Here is a 25,542-nt window from a genome sequence, read left to right as displayed (position 1 = left end):
TGGTACTGTATTTATACAAATGTTAAAAATGTTCTTCCACTTTGACATTCAAGTATTTTGTGTAGATCTTTGACAAAAAGATTTTAATCCCACCTTGTAATGAAACAAAATGTGAAAAACGTCAAAGGGTTTAACTGTTCTTTAGGCACTGTACATAAAGTGCATTCATTTCAAAACGGTAAAACAGATATGTATAAAAACACCCTCAAATACAAGGTGACTGCAACACTTCTGGGTTCTTCACACTCAAAAGTTTCCCTTGTATCAAGAATGGTCCACCACCCAAAGGACATCCAGCCAACTTGACACAACTGTGGGAAGCATTGGAGTCAACATGGGCCAGCATCCCCCTTGTAGTCCATGCCCTGACGACTTGAGACTGATCCAAGGGCAGAAGGGATGCAACTCAATATTAGGAAAGTGTTCCTAATGTTTTGTACACTCAGTGTATATGGCCAACTGAACTTTAACACCTTCTCACAAAGCAACTGTCTTTGATGATGCAGAGGTTGTTGATTCTGGTCTACCCAAGTTCTTAGTGTCACACTCCTAATGAAAACACAATTACACTACAGTTACATAAAACACTAGTGACACACTGGTGTGAGGGGTAAGTCTTCATGGAAATGCAACAGAGACTAGGGCCCAGTTTTCATAAAGCATCTTAAAGCTAAATTCAGTGTTAGAACCTTCATGGGGCATCGTTAAATCTCTGAGCTGTTTCCCAAATCCATCGTTACTAAAGTTGCACTTAAACACTTGTTATTTACTGTCTCCCTCAGACCACTCGTAGAACAGCTAAGTGCGTCATTAGATGTGTTTTTCCCCTACCGCGTCACTTTATACACAGAAGATCACCGCTAAACATAGAATCAAGATATGTCTCTGTAACTGTCGATAACTTCACAACGAAGTTGACTACAAATAAAGTTGCCAATGTCTTTCTTACAAATAAGCTTCAAATGAAAACCCAGACGAGTGCATTAAAAGATAAATAGTCAACCTACAGCTACATAGGCCTATATACTGAACTTCAATGTTCATTCAATTTAGTTTTAGTTTGCTATTAGGTTACTGTATTTTTTTTACTCAATATATTTCATGTGTAGCCTAATGTGCACAGTGACGTGCCAAATCCAGTGTTATAAGATTTGCAGCCATAGGCGATAATCTCTCTATGAGCTGATCCATCGACAGTATTGTGGAATAATTATAACGTTAAGGTGTTATTTGAATGGAGAACGCTGATGCAAGAGCAGCACTGCCTTTTTTTGTCTCGATCCTATCAGTATCGACACATGCCTCAACAACGCACTTAGCGAACGTTCTCTCTGTGGTGTATTGAGAAACACATACAACATCTTCAGAAATATGGATGCATCATTAAAACACTTGTATGCCTAAATTCCATCGCTATCAAGAAACCAGGACCTGACTGTTTTTATTAGCGCCAAGCCACAACCATTAAAATCCCTAGTACTGCAGTGAAACACCACCATTGTTTCAATGAGAGCTCTGGTGAGTAAGATGTAAACTGTATTTATTACATATGGCAAGTCAACTTGGAACTTGGGTATTGTATGACTGGCATTGCATGATGGTCAGGGACTAAATTGATCATGTTCGTGTACCATAGACAGACAAGTTTGTGGCCTGTAGCTGGTATAAAAAGTGGGGTTGGACCAGAGTTGTGTGTGTGGTCAGTGGTTCTTATTCACTTCTTGGCTGTCGAGTCCTCTGGTCCCTATGACCTGTGTGTGTGGTCCCTTGTCCCTATGCCCGGGCTACCTGCAGCATCTCTCCCACGTCCAGCATCTTTTCCCTGGGCTTTCCCCTGGTCTCTCCCCTCCTCGTCTCCTCACTGTCGATCTTCTCCCAGTCAGAGAACGAAACTGGCTTCACACCTACAGTCATGCACAGGGAGGTAGGTTGTTTCTGTAAAATATCAAGGTGGACGCTAACACTTGTGGAAGTTGATACTTATTCCTCAACATACCTAAACTCAGCAAAAAAAGAAACGTCCCCTTTTCAGGACCCTGTCTTTCAAAGATAATTTGTAAAAATCCAAATAGCTTCACAGATCTTCAAAAATAATGTTTGATCCGAGGGCATTCAAAAGGGCCCACGGGCCGCCAGTTGCCCATCCCTGATTTACATAACAAATCATGACGGCTGGAAATCCCCTAAGGCCAATAGTAATCTTGCTGACTCCATACACACCTTTATCTGTCACTAAGCTGCCATAAACTGAGCCTGACTAAAGATAAAGGGATAATAATAACAACGTATCTCCACTGTAATGTAAACTCAGCAACAACAAAAAAGAAACGTCCCTTTTTCAGGACCCTGTCTTTCAAAGATAATTTGTAAAAATCCAAATAACTTCACAGATCTTCATTGTAAAGGGTTTAAACACTGTTTCCCATGCTTGTTCAATGAACCATAAACAATTAATGAACATGTACCTGTGGAACGGTCGTTAAGACACTAACAGCTTACAGAGGGTAGGCAACTAAGGTCACAGTTATGAAAACTTATGACACTAGTGGTGGCAGATGTGTTGTTGCCTACCCTTACCACCTAGGGACAACCCGTCAGGAAGTTAAAGATCTAGTTGCATAGGGAGGTGTTTAGTCCCAGGGTCCTTAGCTTTGTGGGCACTATTGTGCTGAACGCTGAGGTATAGTTAATGAACAGCATTCTCACATAGGTGTTCCTTTTGTCCAGGTGGGAAAGGGCAGAGTGGCGTGTGATTGAGATTGCTTCATCTGTGGATCTGTTGGGGCGGTATGTGAATTGGAGTGGGTCTAGGGTATCCGGGATGATGTTGTTGATGTGAGCCATGACCAGCCTTTCAAAGCACTTCATGGCTACCAACGGTAGTCATTTAGGCAGGTTACCTACGCTTTCTTGGGCACAGGGACTATGGTGGTCTGCTTGAAACATGTAGGTAGGGAGAGATTGAACATGTCAGTGAAGACACTTGCCAGTTGGTCAGCGTATGCTTGGAGTACACATCTTGGTAATCTGTCTGGCCTCGTGGCCTTGTGAACGTTGACCTGTTTAGAGGTCTTGCTCACATCATCTACGTGTATAATTGCAGGTAATTAGCTGTAAAACAGAAATGCACATGTGGGTACGCCGACCCGAGAGGATCTGTGGCCCCTCATGATGAATTCAGAATTTTTGTGGCCCCCACTCCCATCAAAGTTGCCTATCCCTGATGTAAATAGTACGTGCAAGAAGTTAAAACACAAATATAGCACTGCAGGCGTAACACCGGTACACTGCTGTATTGCATTTACTGTACGTACTATTGCACACAAGAAGTTTCCTCACAGGAAAAATGTTGTTATTTGAAGTGAATTTAATCATTTCAATAATCACAGTGCTAAAGAGTTGCAGTACCTCTTTTCTCCAGGAGGGCGGAGACCCCCTGTGAGCCAGGCTTGACGGTGGATACATCCAGTGTTCCTTTGCCAATGTCCTGTAGCAGAGTCCTGGCTGTGTCAAAGCTGTCGTTCATAGTGGTGGCTATCACCCCCGTGGGACCCCTCTTCACCCAGCCACTGCAGTACAGACCTGCCGACACACACACACACGTTAAAAGGGGACAGTTCAATCCAAAGGGGATAGACGTTCTTCTCAGACCTCAACAGTGGTCTGAGGTTGATCATCGAAACCCCACCGCCTGCGGCATATATCCACCACCCTAGCGTGGGTAAGAATCCCGACCCCACTGCTATTCTGCATCTCCCTCTGGGTCACCTCTCTCAATTCATGTTAGCCCTATCTGAATTAAAAACAAATGAAAATACTTACATATATATATACACACACCTTTTGGGGGGAAATGGGGCCTATCTTTCCAATTAGCTTGTGTTTAATTAAGGCAGGCAGACGAACGCACCCATACACACCTGCAGTCTGCTGCACGCGGCCCATAGTGTTGGGGATGATGGCTTTACGGGTGTCGAAGGGGACGGCGGGGTCGATGGGAAGGCTCTTGTAGCCGATGCTGCTGATGACTAGGCCGCACTCCACATCTTCCACCTCACCGGTGGCCACTGCCCTCACCCCCTCACCGTCACCCTGGGGAGAGGCAGAGAGAGGCCGGGGCCAGCTTAACCTAGGCGCTTCTCTGTTCCAGCTTCAGACAACATGGCCTTGTCTTGTGTTTAATGAAAAAGGTTTTATTGGGTTTATCTGGGAAGGTAAGGACAATCAATTACGACAGAGGCAAGAGGGTAAGCTCAAGAGATGATCCTACAGTATATCTATTCCTAAAGCACCCGGCTCACCTCCAGCCGGTTGACAGCCAATCGTATCCCTGCGGCCCTGATGAGGTCAGTGGAGGGGAGGACCTCCAGGGGCCTCCGGAGGAAGCGGAATCCCCAGGCCCGCTCTGCCCTGTTCCGTTTCTCTAACTCCTCCTCCCCTGGAGTCTCTATTGCAGCCTTCAGCAGCAGCTCGGTCAGACGCTTCCTGGGCCTGGCCAGCGCTGAGAGGACACACACACAAACACACAATTACAGTCAAATATTCAGTTCAACAGAAACTCCAGCACAGATAAGAATTATACTGACAAAAATAAACAAGTTGAACAAAACCTAGGGGGCAAGTATCAACACATACCTACAGTTCAGGCATAAACACAAATAAGACAGCCCACACACATAGGAATCTACACTAACTCTTGGTTGACACTTTCAGGGACTTTTCCCGAGACACCATATGTTGCCAAACTAGCTTCTGCATGTCACAAACTTGTTTAATTTTTTTTACTCCCTCCTATTTACGTGCAAAAATAATCCCTCAGGCTGTCTGGAAAAGCACCATTCCAATAGGTCATCTCCATTATGTCATCCACTTAGAAGTGCATGGTTAAGAGTGTTGGGCGAGTAACCGAAAGGTTGCTGGGTCGGTGAAAAATCTGCGATGAGCAAGGCACTTAACCCTAATTGCTCCTGTAAGTTGCTCTGGATAAGAGTGTCTGCTAAATGACTCAAAATGTAAGATGAAAATCCATAGTCCTATACTCAATATGGTTAAGAAAATACTGTAAATAATTCAGACTTCTGAAATGCCCTCGCAAGACTGTGATAGCAGAGCGGACAGTCTAGATAAGAGACAGTTTATCATGGGGAACAGGTTGATGGGAAGGCAGAGAGAGAGAGAGAGATAGAGAGAGAGATATGTCTTCAAACCAGCAAGGGAGAATTTACAAATGATGTTAATCTGATTCTGTAACCATTGACGATCTGGGTTATGGTAGAGCAGACATATACTGCTGCTGGTCTGCAGAGTTCTGACATGATTGAGGGGGGAGTTTGGAGCATGTTCCTTGTCAGATAGATAGATGGTAGCAGTGGAGGCCTTAGGAAGGGGGAAGGGTTTACAGATGCTGTTGAGGCCTGTGAAGGGCAGTGTGTGACATCACATTACTAAGAACACGAACAAGAATAAAAGTCAATAGCAGAAGATTTTAATGAGAGAAACCTTAAGAGGAACTAAACAGCCGTGTCTCACATTTAAGAGTTTCTGCTATGCCCTCAAACTCAGACGCCTCCATCTCTGGTCTGGTGCCAGGCAGGTTCACCATCTCTCTCAGCTCCTAGACACAACAACAAATAAACACCCACGAGTGTTTACAAAAATAATGTTGATTTAACTACATACAAGCACAGGTGATGGTTATGAACGCAACTCTTAACTATTTGTAACTTAGTTGCCTTAAGTGTTCGTCAAAGAAGTAGAACAAATTATAAGTAGAAAAAGTTAGACAGGAGTAATGTTTCATGTTTTTAAATGTTTTGCTCACATATTGGAACACTATGCATACATTTTTCTTTAATCGAATAATTGTGGGGAAAAAAACTAAATGAAGACATTAATAAATGCATTTCTATAACTTCCAAAATATTTGTTACAACGATAGGGGATTGCCAAGTTGGAGGCACGGTGGTTTCAACACAGCGCCCCCCCCATCAGTCCCCTAGTGTATATATACTGCTCAAAAAAATAAAGGGAACACTTAAACAACACAATATAACTCCAAGTCAATCACACTTCTGTGAAATCAAACTGTCCACTTAGGAAGCAACACTGATTGACAATAAATTTCACATGCTGTCGTGCAAATGGAATAGACAACAGGTGGAAATTATAGGCAATTAGCAAGACACCCCCAATAAAGGAGTGGTTCGGCAGGTGGTGACCACAGACCACTTCTCAGTTCTTATGCTTCCTGGCTGATGTTTTGGTCACTTTTGAATGCTGGCGGTGCTTTCACTCTAGTGGTAGCATGAGACGGAGTCTACAACCCACACAAGTGGCTCAGGTAGTGCAGCTCATCCAGGATGGCACATCAATGCGAGCTGTGGCAAGAAGTTTTGCTGTGTCTGTCAGCGTAGTGTCCAGAGCATGGAGGCGCTACCAGGAGACAGGCCAGTACATCAGGAGACGTGGAGGAGGCCGTAGGAGGGCAACAACCCAGCAGCAGGACCGCTACCTCCGCTTTTGTGCAAGGAAGAGCAGGAGGAGCACTGCCAGAGCCCTGCAAAATGACCTCCAGCAGGCCACAAATGTGCATGTGTCTGCTCAAACGGTCAGAAACAGACTCCATGAGGGTGGTATGAGGGCCCGACGTCCACAGGTGGGGGCTGTGCTTACAGCCCAACACCGTGCAGGACGTTTGGCATTTGCCAAAGAACACCAAGATTGGCAAATTCGCCACTGGCGCCCTGTGCTCTTCACAGATGAAGCAGGTTCACACTGAGCACGTGACAGACATGACAGAGTCTGGAGACGCCGTGGAGAACGTTCTGCTGCCTGCAACATCCTCCAGCATGACCGGTTTGGCGGTGGGTCAGTCATGGTGTGGGGTAGCATTTCTTTGGGGGGCCGCACAGCCCTCCATGTGCTCGCCAGAGGTAGCCTGACTGCCATTAGGTACCGAGATGAGATCCTCAGACCCCTTGTGAGACCATATGCTGGTGCGGTTGGCCCTGGGTTCCTCCTAATGCAAGACAATGCTAGACCTCATGTGGCTGGAGTGTGTCAGCAGTTCCTGCAAGAGGAAGGCATTGATGCTATGGACTGGCCCGCCCGTTCCCCAGTCCTGAATCCAATTAAGAACATCTGGGACATCATGTCTCGCTCCATCCACCAACGCCACGTTGCACCACAGACGGTCCAGGAGTTGGCAGATGCTTTAGTCCAGGTGTGGGAGGAGATCCCTCAGGAGACCATCCGCCACCTCATCAGGAGCATGCCCAGGCGTTGTAGGGAGGTCATACAGGCACGTGGAGGCCACACACACACACTACTGAGCCTCATTTTGACTTGTTTTAAGGACATTACATCAAAGTTGGATCAGCCTGTAGTGTGGTTTTCCACTTTAATTTTGAGTGTGACTCCAAATCCAGACCTCCATGGGTTGATAAATTGGATTTCCATTGATTCTTTGTGTGATTTTGTTGTCAGCACATTCAACTATGTAAAGAAAAAGTATTTAAATCAGATTATTTCTTTCATTCAGATCTAGGATGTGTTGTTTAAGTGTTCCCTTTATTTTTTTGAGCAGTGTATAAATCATTATCCCTGACCTGACCAAGTTCATTTATGAAGACGTGGGGATGTTTAGGCAGATAAAAGGCTCAACCTTTGGCACATATACTCACATGGCAAACTGTCACAGTCAATTGTATGTTGTGAATGGAAACTGTCCCACAATCTGTCACACAATCTAGAATCACACTATGCAAAACCAACTCAAGTACTATGAAGTAATAAATACTCCCTGATTTACAGAACAAAACAATTGCACTTGGAACTTTAAACCCTCATAAATATGACTTCATAATTTAATGTTCGGACAATAAAAATACATACAATGTTAATCATCAAATGTGAATCATCAAATGTGAGATATCAACCTGTGTGCTCCCTGTGTTCTGCAGCCCACCTGTAGTGGTCAGGGGTTAGAGCCTCACCTTAATAGTGCAGGCCACCTGTAGGGGTCCCCTGCGCCCCACAATGAGCACCCTGCGGACACTGCTCTCTGCCAGGGCATCTAGTGCATGCTGGGTGATATCAGTCTTCTACACAGGAATGAGACAGAGAAGGGGTGACATGGAGACACCTGACACTTAGTAATAATTATATATCCAGAGTAGAGTTTGACCGATTAATCGGAACGGCCAATTAATTAGGGCCGATTTCAAGTTTTCTTAACAATCGTTAATCTTCATTTTTGGACACCGATTATGGCCGATTACATTGCACTCCACGAGGAGAGTGCGTGGCAGGCTGACTACCTGTTACGCGAGTGCAGCAAGGAGCCAAGGTAAGTTGCTTGCTAGCATTAAACTTATCTTATAAAAAACAATCAATCTTAACATAATCACTAGTTAACTACACATGGTTGATGATATTACTAGTTTATCTAGCTTGTCCTGCGTTGCATATAATCAATGCGGTGCCTGTTAATTTATCATCGAATCACAGCCTACTTCAACTTCGCCAAACGGGTGATGATTTAACAAGCGCAAAAAAAGCACTGTCGTTGCACCATTGTGTACCTAACCATAAACATCGATGCCTTTCTTTAAAATCAATACACAAGTATTTTTTTTTAAACCAGCTTATTTAGTTAATATTGCCTGCTATCATGAATTTCTTTTAACTAGGGAAATTGTCACTTCCCTTGCGTTTCGTGCAAGCAGTCAGGGTATATGCAGCAGTTTGGGCCGCCTGGCTCGTTGTGAACTGTGTGAAGACCATATCTTCCTAACAAAGACCATAATTAATTTGCCAGAATTGTACATAATTATGACATAACATTGAAGGTTGTACAATGTAACAGCAATATTTAGACTTAGGGATGCCACCTGTTCGATAAAATACGGAACGGTTCCGTAATTCACTGACAGAATAAACATTGTGTTTTCAAAAAGATAGTTTACGGATTTGACCATATTAATGACCTAAGGCTTGTATTTCTGTGTGTTATTATATTATAATTAAGTCTATGATTTGATATTTGATAGAGCAGTCTGACTGAGCGGTGGTAGGCAGCAGCAGGCTCGTAAGCATTCATTCAAACAGCACTTTCCTGCGTTTGCCAGCAGCTCTTCGCAATACTTGAAGCACAGCGCTGTTTATGACTACAAGCCTATCAACTACCGAGATTAGGCTGGCAATACTATAGTGCCTATAAGAACATCCAATAGTCAAAGGTATATGAAATACAAATGGCATAGAAAGAAATAGTCCTATAATTCCTATAATAACTACAACCTAAAACTTCTTAACTGGGAATATTGAAGACTCATGTTAAAAGGAACCAGCTTTCATATGTTCTCATGTTCTGAGCAAGGAACTTAAACGTTAGCTTTTTTACATGGCACATAATATTGCACTTTTACTTTATTCTCCAACACTTTGTTTTTGCATAATTTAAACCAAAATGAACATGTTTCATTATTTATTTGAGACTAAATTGATTTTATTGATGTATTATATTAAGTTAAAATAAGAGTGTTAATTCAGTATTATTGTAATTGTCATTATTACAAATACACACACACACACATTTGTAACAATGAAAAATCGGCCGATTAATCGGTATCGTCTTTTTTTTGGTCCTCCAAAAATCGGTATCGGCGTTGAAAAATCATAAACGGTCGACCTCTAATCCAGAGATATGCAGATATGGATTGTTTTCTTTCTGTGTGCTTTAACATTTTATACACAATGGTAGAATTCAGGCTTTGACAGAGAGAGAGAGAGATCAGATATAGAATGTATTTGGGCAGATGCATGGCAGCATATCTCTAGCCTGACTCCACATTGCTCTGGCCAAACTAGCGTGTCTTCTCCACAATGAGTCCGGATTTGCTTTCCTCCATTACGTTCTCTAGAATGCAAACATATTCTGAGCCTTCCGATTGGTCCCAGAAACCAATGGGTTGGCCCAGAGCTGGCCTACATGATGATGTTATCAACTTTGATATTGTGATTGGCTAGATTTATTAGAGATGACCCATTTGCTGTTTAATTAGTTTTGTACAATGGCCCACATTTTGAGGTCAACACAAACAACTTCTAGGATGGCAGTTTCAGACAATGTATGGAGCGATAGAGCAGCAGAATTAAATTCAGGATGAGTCGTCAGGCAAACATATCTTACCTTCAGAATATCTACAGGAGATAGCAGCATCCTCGCAACATCCAGTGCCACGTTACCCTGCCCCAGAATTACAGCCGTCTCACAGCTCAGATCCGGCCTAAGCTAGTAGGATGGATAAAGAGAGACGGAGAGGGACCGAGAGACAGATTTATGTACAGTGCATTCGGAAAGTATTCAGACCCCTTGACTTTTTCCACATTTTGTTACGTTACAGCCTTATTCTAAAATTGATTAAATAATTTTCCTCAGCAATCCACACACAATACCCCATAATGACAAAGCAAAAACTGGTTTTTAGAAACAGAAATACCTTATTTACATAATTATTCAAACCATTTGCTATGAGACTCGAAATTGAGCTCAGGTGCATCTTGTTTCCATTGATCATCCTTGAGCTGTTTCTACAACTTGATTGGAGTCCACCTGTGGTAAATTCAATTGATTGGACATGATTTGGAAAGGCACACACCTGTCTATATAAGGTTCCACAGTTGACAGTGCATGTCAGAGCAAAAACTAAGCCATGAGGTCAAAGGAATTGTCCGTAGAGCTCTGAGACAGGATTGTGTCGAATCACAGATCTGGGGAAGGGTACCCAAAAAATTCTGCAGCATTGAAGGTCCACAAGAACACAGAGGCCTTCATCATTCCTAAATGGAAAACGTTTGAAAACACAGAGACTCTTCCTAGAGCTGCCCCCCGGCCAAACTGAGCAATCGGGGAGAAGGGCTTTGATCAGGGAGGTGACCAAGAACCCGATGGTCACTGACAGAGTTCTAGAGTTCCTCTGTGGAGATGGGAGAACCTTCCAGAAGGACAACCATCTCTACAGCACGCCACCAATCAGGCCTTTATGGTAGAGTGGCCAGACGGAAGCCAATTCTCAGTAAAAGGCACATGACAGCCCACTTGGAGTTTGCCAATAGGCACCTAAAGCCTCTCAGACCTTGAGAAACAAGATTTTCTGGTCTGATGAAACCAAGATTGAACTCTTTGGCCTGAATGCCAAGCGTCACGTCTGGAGGAAACCTAGCACCATCCCTACGGTGAAGCATGGTGGTGGCAGCATCATGCTGTGGGGATATTTTTTAGCTGCTGGGACTGGGAGACTAGTCAGGATCGAGGGAAAGATGAACGGAGCAAAGTACAGAGGGCTACTTGATGAAAACCTGCTCCACAGCACTCAGGACCTCAGACTGGGGGCGAAGGTTCACCTTCCAACAAGACAACAACCCTAAGCACACAGCCAATACAATGCAGGAATGGCTTCGGGACAAGTCTCTGAATGTCCTTGAGTGGCCCAGCCAGAGCCCGGACTTGAACCCGATCTAACATCTCTGGAGAGACCTGAAAATAGCTGTGCAGCAAAGCTCCCCATTCAACCTGACAAAGCTTGAGAGGATCTGCAGAGAAGAATGGGAGAAACTCCACAAATACAGATGTGCCAAGCTTGTAGCTTCTACCCAAGAAGACTCGATGCTGTAATCACTGCCAAATGTGCTTCAACAAGTTACTGAGTAAAGGGTCTGAATACTTACGTAAATGTGATATTTACAGTTTTCATAAATTTGCAGAAATGTCTAAACCTGTTTTTGCTTTGTCATTATGGGTTGTTGTGTGTAGATTGACATGGGGAATAAAATATGTATTACATTTTAGAATAAGGATGTGGAATGTGGAACAATTTGGAAAAAGTTAAGGGGTCTAAATACTTTCAGAAGGCACTGTATATCACTGAAATGTGTGTCGAAGCCTGTGATTTAAAAGCTCAGTACTTTCTCCAAACACATTTGTAAATAGTTAGGACAACATACCTCTCTGTTTCTAGGCAGCCCATTGTACCAGCCGACAAAGTCTTTGGCAGAGTACACCCCAGCCAAGTCTTCCCCTGGTACACCCATAGTCCTGTTCCCCTCCGCTCCATAGCTCTATGGATAAACACACACACATAAATACTCACACTTAAAGACACAAAACCAACACACACACACACACACACACACACACTTAGGGGTGTAGATCTCTTTGGGGTGTAGTCTCACCAGCACCACAGCGTGGTAGGCTTCTTGAAGCTCCTCCACAGTGACGTCCTTCCCCACTCTCACATTGCCATGGAAACTACACCTGGCATGCTGGGCCGTTTGGGTGAAGGTGTTGATGACGTTCTGATGAGACAAGAAAAAAAGAGAGAGGAGAAGAGGGAGGAGAGAGAAAGAGAGATGCCATGATTCAACAAATTATATAATTTTGTCTGCTTCTGTCTGGCTATCATTTAATCAATTAATACTGACCTTGACCTCTGGATGGTCGGGGGCCACCCCAAATCTGACCAGGCCGAAGGGGACGGGTAGACGCTCGTAGATGTCCACCTGAACATCTGTCCGAGTCTTTTACAGACACACAATAAAGTCTTGCTTACATTTAAAAACATGCCAGTATGAACCAAACATATGTTGACACTGACTCAGGCCTGGGAAATTCCAGTCCTCGGGTGCCTGATTGGTATCACACTTTTACCCCCATCCCTAGCAAACACACCTGATTTAAACAAATTGCATTTTTAACTGAAGATCATGACTAGTTGATTATTGGAGTCAGGTGTGTTGGCTGGGGCAAAAGTGACACCAATCAGGCCCCTGAGGATTGGCGTTGCCCAGACCTGCATACTACTTTAGTTTTACTCTATTGACGTATGTAGGGCTATATTTGACCCGACAGTATTGCTAGAGCAACACTGTCGGGTAGTGTCAGACTTGGTAGGCTTTTATTTTAAAATAAGGGCTTTGTGTGCAAGTGCAGGAAATGTATTCATGCCATTTAACAACCGTGGACCACAAATAATGCTATCTTTACACATGGGAAATATACAAGTAGCAGCCAGTCGCTATATACTGTATGTACCACAATACAAATGAGAGCTATTGATAGAGTGATCAGCAATTGATGACGTAATTTCCTGGTTTACGAGCATGCTCGGTAGCTGCCTGTAAAAATATGTTCCAGGCAAATTAGGCAATTGTGCACATACAATTTCTCAGATGATCTCTTAATATCACCAAGTATGGGTAAATCCATTTGAATTCAATCACTTTTTGACAGCATCACTTTGATATGAACGAAACCTTCCATATATATTTGCCCATTGTAGAAGAGCTCAGAAAGCGACTTTTTGTACCTGAATGCCAGAACATTCAAGAGATAAAAGGTGCTCAAAGTTGACCTATTTTGTTTACCCTACCATGAGACATCCATGTCTTCATCACTGGAAAAGATAAACAGTTGAGATTTTGCTGCCATTTAAAAGCTTACAAACAGGGCTGTCAAACTATTGTATATTTTCGTGAAAAAAACATTTAGTCATGCATTTAGTATGCATTTTTTTTTTAGTTGATGCCTTTTTAGATAATTGATGTTAAAAAGTTTTTAAAAAGTTCACAAAAAAATAAGTGATTGAATTCAAATGGATTTACCTGTATTTTACAGTTCAGGGGTCTTCTGAGAAGTGCAAACCATTATCTGAAGCCGACAGTGAAACTACTCTAGTAAAAAGAGTTGTCACTAGTTACCACAGCCACAAAGTCAAATGGGCAATATCATAACATAAAAATGAGCTTTTTGATCTTAATTTATAGTTAGGCATAAGGTTAGCATTGTGGTTAAGGTTAGTCCATTACATTACACATAAAAGTAATTGGACGAAGGCGTCTTCTGTACGGGGAGTTTTGTTAAGAGCCCCGACAGTCGGTCTATACATTAACACGCATCGCTTGCGGTATGGTTTTGAAAGCATTTTGTTTTTTGAAATCATTTTCAAAAAACTAAATGTTAAATTGAGACACACCTATATAGGGTAGTGTTGCTACATGGCCATATCTCCATGTTACAGTGCTTGTTTACCGGAAGACAGACAAAAGACAGCTAATTAACACAGGTGGTCCCGTTATCTTGCACGCGCCGAACACCTGTGTGTAACGGAAGGCTACCAGAAACGTGTTGTCACCGAAAAATACTGTCTGCTGCAACTGTGATAAAGCCGGTTAAAACAGCGTACAGTAAGTGTATATTTTGCATTTGTAAAATGCATGGGGGAGGAGTCGCAATCTACTGCAGAGATAGAACTTTACAGGCTGTCATACTTTCCAGGTCTATGCCCAAACAGTTTGAGCTTCTAATTTAAAAAAGTAATCTCTAGAGAAAAAAGTATATCGCTGTTGCCGCCTGTTCAAATCAAATCAAGTTTTACATTTACATTTAAGTCATTTATTTTATTGGTCACATACACATGGTTAGCAGATGTTAATGCGAGTGTAGCGAAATGCTTGTGCTTCTAGTTCCGGTCATGCAGTAATATCTAACAATTTTACAACAACTACCTTATACACACAAGTGTAAAGGAATGGATAAGAATATGTACGTATAAATATATGGATGAGCGATGGCCGAACGGCATAGGCAAGATGGTATACAGTACAGTATATACATGTGAGATGAGTAATGTAGGGTATGTAAACATTATATAAAGTGGCATTGTTTAAAGTGACTAGTGATACATTTATTACATCCAATTTTTTATTATTAAGTGGCAAGAGATTTATTAAGTCAGTACGTTGGCAGCAGCCACTCAATGTTAGTGATGGCTGTTTAACAGTCTGATGGCCTTGAGATAGAAGCTGTTTTTCAGTCTCCTGGTCCCAGCTTTGATGCACCTGTACTGACCTCGCCTTCTGGATGATAGCGGGGTGAACAGGCAGTGGCTCGGGTGGTTGTTGTCCTTGATGATCTTTTTGGCCTTCCTGTGACATCGGGTGGTGTAGGTGTCCTGGAGGGCAGGTAGTTTGACCCCGGTGATGCATTGTGCAGACCTCACTACCCTCTGGAGAGGCTTACAATTCTGGGTGGAGCAGTTGCCGTACCAGGCGGTGATACAGCCCGACAGGATGCTCTTGATTGTGCATCTGTTAAAGTTTGTGAGTGTTTTTGGTGACAAGCCAAATTTCTTAAGCCTCCTGAGGTTGCGCCTTCTTCACCACGCTGTCTGTGTGGGTGGACCATTTCAGTTTGTCTGATGTGTGTGCCGAGGAACGTAAAACTTTCCACCTTCTCCACTACTGTCCCGTCGATGTGGATAGGGGGGTGCTCCCTCTGCTGTTTCCTGAAGTCCACGATCATCTCCTTTGTTTTGTTGACGATGAGTGTGAGGTTATTTTCCTGACACCACACTCGAGGGCCGTCACCACCTCTCTGTAGGCCGTCTTGTCGTTGTTGGTAATCAAGCCTACCACTGTAGTGTCGTCTGCAAACTTGATGATTGAGTTGAAGGCGTGCATGGCCACGCAGTCGTGGGTGAACAGGGATTACAGGAGAGGGCTGAGAACACACCCTTGTGGGGCCCCAGTGTTGAGGATCAGCGGGGTGGAGATGTTTCCTACCCTCACCACCTGGGGGCGTCCCGTCAGAAAGTCCAGGACCCAGTTGCACAGGGCGGGGTCGAGACCCAGGGTCTCGGGCTTAATGACGAGTTTGGAGGGTACTATGGCGTTAAATGCTGAGCTGTAGTCGATTAACAGCATTCGTACATAGGTATTCCTCTTGTCCAGATGGGTTAGGGCAGTGTGATTGCGTCGTCTATGGACCTATTGGGGCGGTAAGCAAATTGGAGTGGGTTTAGGGTGTCAGGTAGGCTGGAGGTGATATGATCCTTGACTAGTCTCTCAAAGCACTTCATGATGACAGAAGTTAGTGCTACGGGGCGATAGTCGTTCAGCTCAGTTACCTTAGCTTTAGGGATTGATTGAATATATCCGTAAACACACCAGCCAGCTGGCCTGCACATGCTCTGAGGACACGGCTAGGAATGCCGTCTGGGCCGGCAGCCTTGCGAGGGTTAACACGTTTAAATGTTTTACTCATGTTGGCTGCGGTGAAGGAGAGCCTGCAGGTTTTGGTAGCGGGCCGTGTCGGTGCACTGTATTGTCCTCAAAGAGAGCAAAGAAGCTGTTTAGTTTGTCTGGGAGCAAGACATCGGGGTCCGCAACGGGGCTGGTTTTCTTTTTGTAGTCTGTGATTGACTGTAGACCCTGCCACATACCTCTCGTGTCTGAGCCGTTGAATTGCGACTCTACTTTGTCTCTATACTGACGATTAGCTTGTTAGATTGCCTTGCGGAGGGAATAGCTACACTGTTTGTATTCGGTCATGTTTCCGGTCACCTTGCCCTGATTAAAAGCGGTGGTTCGCGCTTTCTGTTTTGCTCGAATGCTGCCATCAATCCACGGTTTCTCGTTGGGGAAGGTTTTAATACTCGCCGTAGGTACAACATCTCCGATGCACTTGCTAATAAACTCGCTCACCGAATCAGCGTATACATCAATGTTGTTCGATGCTATCCGGAACATATCCCAGTCCACGTGATCGAAGCAATCTTGAAGCGTGGAATCAGATTGGTCGGACCAGCGGTGAACAGACCAGAGTACGGGCGTTTCCTGTTTTAGTTTCTGTCTATAGGCTGGGAGCAACAAAATGGAGTCGTGGTCAGATTTGCCGAAAGGAGGGCGAGGGAGGGCTTTGTATGCGTTGCAGAGGTTTTGCCAGCCCGGGTCACGCATTCGATATGCGGACAAAATTCAGGGAGCCTTGTTTTCAGATTAGCCTTGTTAAAATCCCCAGCTACAATAAATGCAGCCTGGGGATATGTGGAGTCCAATGAAGTTCTTTCATGGCCGTCGAGGTGTCTGCTTGGGGGGGGGATATACACGACTGTGATTATAATCCAAGAGAATTCTCTTGGTAGATAATGCGGTCGACATTTGATTGTAAGGAATTCTAGGTCAGCTAAACAAAAGGACTTGAGTTCTGTTATAGACCCCCCTCAGCTCGCAGCAGTGCACCATGTGTGAAATGATTGCGCCTCCATCTATCTGCAGAGTTTGTTCTGTTAGGTGACCTAAACTGGGATATGCTTAACCTCTCTAGGGTAGGGGGGCAGTATTTTCACGGCCGGATGAAAAACGTACCCAAATTAAACGGCCTACTACGGGCCCAGGAACTAGAACATGCATATTATTAGTAGATTTGGATAGAAAACACTCTGAAGTTTCTAAAACTGTTTGAATGATGTCTGTGAGTATAACAGAATTCATATAGCAGGCAAAAACCTGAGAAAAATCTAAACAGGAAGTGGGAATTCTGGTGCTTGTAGTCCTTTCAAGTCATTGCCTATCGAACACACAGTGACTTAGGGTTCATTTTGCACTTCCTAAGGCTTCCACTAGATGTCAACAGTCTTTAGAAAGTTGTTTGAGGCGTCTATGATGAACAGAGAGCGAACAGAGGAAGTTGGAAGTTGTTGACTCAGGAAAGTACTGGCGTTCATTGGCGCACATTCACGTGAGAGTTAGCTGTGTTCCAAAACATTTTTCAAGACATTGCAATCGTCCGGTTGGAATATAATTGAAGTTCTAAGTTAAAAAGGCCCTAAAGATTGATGCTATACAACGTTTGACATGTTTGAACGAATGTAAATAGAACTTTTTTTACTTTCGTCGTGACATTTTCCACGCGCTTCCTACATTTGGAGTAGCTAACTGAACGTACTAACAACAAGGAGCTATTTGGACATAAATTATGGACTTTATCGAACAAAACAACATTTATTGTGGACCTGGGATTCCTGGAAGTGCCTTCTGATGAAGATCATCAAAGGTAAGTGAATATTTCTAATGCTATTTATGATTTTAGATGACTCCAAAATGGCGGGTATCTGTATTGCCTAGTGTATTTTTCTGAGCGCAGTACTCAGATTATTGCAAAGTGTGCTTTCGCCGTGAAGCTTTTTTGAAATCTGTCACAGCGTTTGCATAAAGGAGATGTTCATCTATAATTCTTTGAATAACAGTTTAATATTTTATCAACGTTTATGGTGAGTATTTTTGTACATTGTTGTGCTGACTCACCGACAGTATTGGAGGAAAAATATTTTCTGAACATCACGCGCCAATGTAAAATGGGGTTTATGGATATAAATATGAACTTTATTGAACAAAAAAATGCATGTATTGTGTAACATGATGTCCTAGGAGTGTCATCTGATGAAGATCGTCAAAGGTTAGTGCATAATTTTAGCTGGTTTTCTGGTTTTTGTGACGCCTGTCCTTGCTAGGAAAATGGCTGTGTGCTTTTTCTTGTGTTGGAACTGTCCAAACAATCTAACTTTATGCTTTCGCCATAAAGCCTTTTTGAAATCGGACAATGTGGTTACATTAAGGAGACGTGCACCTTTAAAATGGTGTAAAATAATTGGATGTTTGAGAACTTTGAATTATGACATTTTGTGCTTTGAATTTGGTGCTCTGATTTTTCACTGGCTGTTGAATAGTGTGAACCGTGGGTGGGCGCTAGCGTCCCACCTGCCCAAGAGAGGTTAACATCCCGGCCGTCCTACAATCTAAGCTAGATGCCCTCCATCTCACACAAATTATCAAGGAACCCACCAGGTACAACCCTAAATCCGTAAACATGGGCACCCTCATAGATATTATCCTGGCCAACTTGCCCTCCAAATACACCTCTGCTGTTTTCAATCAGGATCTCAGCGATCACTGCCTCATTACCTGCATCCGTTATGGGTCCGCGGTCAAACGACCACCCCTCATCACTGTCAAACGCTCCCTAAAACACTTCTGCGAGCAGGCCTTTCTAATCGAACGGGCCCGGGTATCCTGGAAGGATATTGACCTCATTCCGTCAGTAGAGGATGTCTGGTTGTTCTTTAAAAGTAATTTCTTCACCATCTTAAATAAGCATGCCCCTTTAAAAAAATGTAGAACTAAGAACAGACATAGCTCTTGGTTCACTCCAGATCTGACTGCCCTCGACTAGCACAAAAACATCCTGTGGCGTACTGCACTAGAATCAAATAGTCCCTGCGATATGCAACTTTTCAGGGAAGTCAGGAACCAATACACAGTCAGTTAGGAAAGCAAAGGCTAGCTTTTTCAAACAGAAATTTGCATCCTGTAGCTCTTACTCCAAAAGGTTTTGGTACACTGTAAGTCCATGGAGAATAAGAGCACCTCCTCCCAGATGCCCACTGCACTGAGGCTATGAAACACTGTCACTACCGATACATCCACGATAATCAAGAATTTCAATAAGCATCGCTCTACGGCTGGCCATGCTTTCCTCCTGGCTACCAACTCCGGCCAACAGCTCCGCACCCCCCCGCAGCTACTTGCCCAAGCCTCCCCAGCTTCTCCTTCACCCAAATCCAGATAGCAGATGTTCTGAAAGAGCTGCAAAACCTGGACCCGTACAAATCAGCTGGGCTAGACAATCTGGACTCTCTCTTTCTAAAACTATCCGCCGCCATTGTTGCAACCCCTATTACCAGTCTGTTCAAACTCTCATATCGTCCGAGATTCCTAAAGATTGGAAAGCTGCAGCGGTCATCCCCCTCTTCAAAAGGGGTGACACTCTAGATCCAAACTGTTACAGACCTATATCCATCCTGCCCTGCCTTTCTAAAGTCTTCGAAAGCCAAGTTAACAAACAGATCACTGATCATTTCGAATCCCACCGTACCTTCTCCTCTGTGGAATCTGGTTTCCGAGCTGGTCACGGGTGCACCTCAGCCACGCTCAAGGTACTAAACGATCTCATAACCGCCATCGATAAAAGACAGTACTGTGCAGCCGTCTTCATAGACCTGGCCAAGGCTTTCGACTCTGTCAATCACCGTATTCTTATCGGCAGACTCAACAGCCTTGGTTTCTCAAATGACTGCCTCGTCTGGTTCACCAACTACTTCTCTGATAGAGTTCAGTGTGTCAAATCGGAGGGCCTGTTGTCCGGACCTCTGGCAGTCTCTATGGGGGTACCACAGGGCTCAATTCTCGGGCCGACTCTTTTCTCTGTATATATCAACGATGTCGCTCTGGGTAAGAGAAGATGATTCTTTGATCCACCTCTACGCAGACGACGCCATCCTGTATACATCTGGCCCTTATTTGGACACTGTGTTAACAAACCTCCAAACGAGCTTCAATGCCATACAATACTCCTTCCGTGGCCTCCAACTGCTCTTAAACGCTAGTAAAATCATCTACACATCTATCACTCCAGTGTTAATTTGCTAAATTGTAATTACTTCGCTACTGTGGCCTATTTATTGCCTTACCTCCTTACGCCATTTGCACACACTGTATATATATTTTTCTATTGTGTTATTGACTGTACTTTTGTTTATTCCACGTGTAACTCTTAGTTTTTTGTCACACTGATTTGCTTTATCTTGGCCAGGTCGCAGTTGTAAGTGAGAACATGTTCTCAACTGGCCTACCTGGTTAAATAAAGGTGAAAAAAATAAAAATGAAAGTATGGGGCTTTATGTTCTAGAACCGTATCACAATTGAGAATCGATTCACGTTTAGATGAGTATTTGTCTGCCAGAGCCAGTCTACCTCTGAAAATAACATTTGGTCCTTGGACCTTAAGGAGTAACAGTAGGCTCCTTAAAAGAATTAAGCACACAGGGAATCTCACTGCCGATAGGTACTTATCACAGTGGGAGGCCGTTCCTTCTCTTACCCAGTAGCGACGAACCTACCGATTCTACTTGTCTAATGCAATGCTCGTCGGTGGCCAACAACTTGACTTTGAGCCAACCAGAGACCCCCCCCCCCCAAAAAGATGGTATTTTCTCCATACATCCACATATGAGCCAGTCACACTTCATATGCAATGTAGACTATGGGATGGTAGCTAGCTAAGTGCACAGATGCAATGCATACAACACTAAATACTTCCACCAAGCTAGCTAAACACTGTAGATAGTGATGACATTATAATTAAATAACAATGGATTAGCTACTTTCCATGAAACAGCTGCCTTTGTTAACTGCCGAGTTAGTGCAGTGTCCGAGTTAGTGCAGCTATGTTGTGCTAGCTAGCGAATATGCTAACATTAAGTAGATAGCTAAACATTTGACTATGGGCTGGCACTGGCAGTAAGGGATTATGGAGAGCGAATTAAATTGTTTATTCGCCCTCTTCCTAGGTGGTCATCTTGATGTGGCAATCTGGCTAGTATCATCAAGGGCTTTCTACGAAATAGCAACATAAGAACAGATAGCTTGGAATCTGAACCATAAGGAACACACACGGATATGCATTACCAAACAACGCTACTGACTTCTGGTTTGGAGTATTTTAACAAGGCTGAGTGGCTGACAACATCCAAGGTCTTTGCTGTGTGAACACAAAAAAGATTGACTGCTGACACCCTGTTCAGAGGTGCCCTGTTCAGAAGTACTGTCGGAAGGCAAAAATGTGACAATCTTACCGGTGTGTCTGAACTTTAAGAGTACATCTTGGGCTATGGTTAAGGTAAAAGGTAAAATCTGATTTTAAGAAGATACATAATTTAGACTTTGTGGCTGTGGTAACTAGTGACGACCAAATTCTCAGCTATGTAAACAATACAGAGCTGTAGCACAACAAAGACCTGGGTCTGGTGGATTACTGTAGGTGGGGACTGGAGAAACTCTGGGTGTAAAGTACACATTGGCTGCTGTCCCTTTTATCTAATCTCTATCCTTCCTGAAGTCTGCACTTGTTAACTTCCCCTCATGGAATGGACTCCCTAGTTCACACTTCGGGGAGAAGGGCAATAAATTGGAACCGGATTTTGGGAAAGAAAGCTCTGATCCAAGATTTGTGCCTAAGGGAAGCATCTACCCGATGGTTCAAATCTTGGGGACAGTAGCACTGAGACATCACTCACCTTGACTAGGTGTTGCGCAGTGTAGAAGCCAGCTGGGCCACCTCCAACTATGCACACCTTGGGGCTGGAGGCAGGTGTGGATGTGGAAAGTCCACACACACCTGTATAGGCACATGCCAGAATGAGCAATGACGACCCATGTATGTAGCTAACTCATTCTATGTCACTACATGGTCATTTTATCTGTCCATATAGGCTAGTGTCAGACATATAAATAGCTGTTACTAAATCACTATTCTGTCCAGACCTGTAGACGTGTCGTTTTACACTAGGCAGGGTGAATTACTGCATGCACTTGGCGAGCAATGTCCATTGTTTGCCCCCCTTCTTACCATGGAATCGTGTGATCCTCACGCACCTTGCCGAAGTCAGAAATAACTTTAACATCTGGACCTTGCACAACGCAGCTTTATGAGTGCTCATCTTCACAACTCATCAATCGTCCAGGAAATGTCTCTTTGGTAGGCGGCTAGGGAGACTCGCTTGTAGTTTGGTCCAGACTGAGCTATGGTCATAACGTTAAACGCAGAATAGACCAGGCACTAGGACAGGAATGGATTACGGGCGGGATTATCAATCACTTCATCTCTTCCGGCGGTGTGTGCTCTCCAGTTGTCACACAATAATGAAAACACAATTAATCAGCTAGCTGGTACATTGCAAATAGGTAGCTAGCTAGCGTTAGTAATTAAATAAACGCACAGTCATTCATTAAAAGTACAATTGTTCCCCTACTAGATAGTTAACCATCCACAGTGTAGTAGCTACGTGAATGTGCTAGCCACAGTGCTGCAGATGACCGTGGGTGCGTTTGTTGACAAATTAATTCAACAGGATTAGCTAGATACCTCGCTCAACTGGTTAGGTTTATAAGCTTTAAAGTTAATTATTAGACAAACTAAGTTAGCTAGCTATTCTGAAAAATGTGGTACTTGCCATGCCTGAAGGCAGATTACATTTCAAAACAATAGTGGAAGACTTGAAACAAATGTAAATCATACGTCAAAAACTAACCGTTTATCATGTGTTCCGTCCAAAGTGTCTCGTCCTGAAAAAACAGCTGCATACATAGTTCCGGGAGAAACTAACTGCACCTTGACAAATGGCATTATAGAGATAGTAATCTCTAAACCCAAGGTAATAGTGGCTCAATGTCTTGAATTTATCAGGATTTGTCTCCCCAGAATACACACACACACAGTTGCATAACAAGACCTTGCTTTTGAATTTCTGGCGCCCTTGAATGATTGTCACTGTGTTTTCTGTTGGGTTTCTACATGAAATAAATTCAATAGCTTCTGCACCATATTTTATTTTGAAGACTCTGTGTAAAACACAGTTTAAAGGAATTACTATGTCCTCTCTTTCAGACACCATAATGTATTCTAAGATTAGACATTGACGAGCCCTAGATATTGCCTCATGAAATTCCCCTGTAGAGTGCCAAATTCTCATAAACTCTACAATATCTGTATGCAGTGGCAATGTTAGCATGTAAATCTTGGTGGGGCAAACAAAACAATATTTTTTTAGATGCATGCCAGCAAAGCCACTACACAACCCAACACTAAACAATACATTAATTGCACTATAAGGGTGACAAACGGTGCCCACAAACTGTTAGGGCCTACATAAGGATGTCCCAATATCAGAGCTTTCTTTTCAGCACCATGGAGTGAATCCTTACCACTGCTACACCTGGCTATCAGCGGAGCCTTGTCTGGCAGCGAAACAGTTCATTCAGCATAATTTACTGCCTTTCTAAAAAAAACATAGCTGATATGGCTGACTTGCTTAAACAAATGTGGTTTCTACTGACAATTGAAATGTACAAACTATGGCATAAGGGAACGATGAGCAGATAAAAGGCAATCCGTAATTCTGATTAAGATATTAATGAGCGAGCTAAGACGGACAAAGTCAATATGAATTTGTTCAGCATTTTTCAAATGTACAGCAACAGAATTCAGAACATGGTCCATTCTTACAGTATTGTCCCTGTACACCAAGTCAGAACCGTAGGATAAATAAAGGGGGCATATAAGCAGACAAAGAAAGCTCTTACAATATTCAATGATGACATTTGTCTAAAACAGGCTATAGGCTACATGTGCACCACAAAGTCAGAAAAGTAGGCTAAGTTATGAGGGGGAAAGGGACCAAATTATTAGGGTGAGGCACATGGGCTACTAAGAGCTTACTACCAACATACACTTAGTATTGCTTTCTTAGCTACAGTATAAATATCTCCCTGACATATTATATCATTTATGCAGCAGCATACAATACATTTTTGGACTCACCTTGTTGTGCTGTGCTCATTTGAACAGGAAGGTGGCACGGCGGTCCTTCTTGTGGGCAAATTTTGTCATCAAAGTCTGGCATTCTCAGGATTTATGGTGCTTTCAAGACAACTGGGAACTCAAAAAAATATATATGTTCATTCATGACGTTAGTGATCTTCAGGTCGGAGGTCTAGAAAGAGGCCCGAGTTTCCGACTTGGAATTCTGAGTTGGATGACCGTTCAAAAAGTATTTTCCCAGTCTGAGATTTTTTTTCAGAGTTCCCAGTTCTTTTGAACGCGGCAGGAGTCATGCTGGATTGACAGCATGGCCAATGTATTCAACCTTTTCTGGCCCATAGTGTGTTACGAGTGAATGTTTATCCTTTTAAGCTTGTGAAAGAGACCCTTAAACCCAGACATGGACCATACACCCTCTCCACTAAATAGCAGGCTAGTGATTGCTTTGCGAAGCTTGCAGTTAGCCACTGATTCCTTCCAAACCACTCATTGTTGAATTTGCGATTTCCAACTTGTTGTGTAATGTTTATGGCCGATGAGCACCGATACGTTTTATCTTTAATTTCTCTTCATATGACAAGGATTGAAAAGGATTCGCCAGTAGATTGATGACAATCAAAGCTATGGTAGATATAATGTGATTTGACATCATTCTATCTGTGTCCAATGACCTTGAGCCTGCTTGGTTGGGCAATTCTAATGTAAATCTATGGCAGCACCCAAGGGGCTTGAATTTTTGAGCTCTCCCCGTAGATTTTGCAGAGATGTAGTGTCCCCATGAGTGACAGAACACTGAGCCAATCACGGTGCAACTAGAGAACATTACCAACCCCTACGATCCGTATTTTCCGCTGGCTGTCCCACCACCACAGAAATCACTGAGCTAGGCTGAAACACCTGCATTTTGAAGCTGCCTTACTCAAGAAAGCAAAAAGAGACCATGTTTGTATGCAGCTTTATTTTTTTACATTGTTTGCAAACTGATTTGTGACACGTATTAATGCCAAAATAACATGCAACACAGGCAACCCCAAATATATATATATAAATCAACTAAACAGGTGGGGCCAAGCTGAATATAAATTCCATACAGGTCTGTTAGTGAGACCAGGGAATCCATAAATACAAAGTAACGCAGCAATATCTCTTTAAATGGGTGTGTGTTGACTTGACTGACACATGCCTATTTTATATCTCTGACCTGTATGGAATTTATATTCAGCTTGGTCACATTAGGACATGTCAGATGAAGAGCAGGATAATCAAAC

General features: G+C 43.3%; 1 protein-coding gene across 4 annotated transcripts; it reads right to left on the bottom strand.

Moving 5' to 3' along the window:
* Nucleotides 1-1,409: 1,409 nt before the first annotated feature.
* On the bottom strand, nt 1,410-23,021 carry fdxr (ferredoxin reductase). 4 transcript variants are annotated; one of them, XM_029764716.1, is made up of 13 exons: nt 22,986-23,021; nt 22,304-22,476; nt 21,972-22,072; nt 12,484-12,579; nt 12,235-12,357; nt 12,007-12,120; nt 10,193-10,294; nt 7,995-8,102; nt 5,530-5,614; nt 4,302-4,501; nt 3,921-4,092; nt 3,409-3,582; nt 1,410-1,904 (listed from the first exon to the last, which is right to left on the bottom strand). In XM_029764716.1, exons 2-13 carry the CDS (start codon nt 22,392-22,394, stop codon nt 1,774-1,776), a joined length of 1,497 nt encoding a protein of 498 aa, XP_029620576.1. In that variant the 5' UTR covers nt 22,395-22,476; nt 22,986-23,021; the 3' UTR covers nt 1,410-1,773. The 4 variants fall into 4 exon arrangements, with proteins under 4 accessions (XP_029620576.1, XP_029620577.1, XP_029620575.1 ...); XM_029764717.1 differs by lacking the exon at nt 22,986-23,021 and having other exon boundaries at nt 1,410-1,935; nt 22,304-22,979; XM_029764715.1 differs by lacking the exon at nt 22,986-23,021 and having other exon boundaries at nt 22,304-22,979.
* Between the last annotated feature and the right edge of the window lie 2,521 nt (nt 23,022-25,542).

Source organism: Salmo trutta, chromosome 10, assembly GCF_901001165.1.
Source record: "Salmo trutta chromosome 10, fSalTru1.1, whole genome shotgun sequence".
NCBI lineage: Eukaryota > Metazoa > Chordata > Actinopteri > Salmoniformes > Salmonidae > Salmo > Salmo trutta.
The sequence above is the reverse complement of the archived record's forward strand: the minus strand, read 5'-3'. Positions and strand labels throughout refer to the sequence as shown.

Bases quoted from the DNA above. Each gene is read 5' to 3' on its own strand.
- fdxr (XM_029764716.1), bottom strand. From the start codon at position 22,394: ATGAGCACTCATAAAGCTGCGTTGTGCAAGGTCCAGATGTTAAAGTTA. The intron at 4,093-4,301 runs GTGAGCCGGGTG...GCCTCTCCCCAG, and splicing joins TGGCTGTCAACCGGCTGGAG to GGTGACGGTGAGGGGGTGAG. The intron at 1,905-3,408 runs GTACTGCAACTC...GCATGACTGTAG, and splicing joins CGCCCTCCTGGAGAAAAGAG to GTGTGAAGCCAGTTTCGTTC.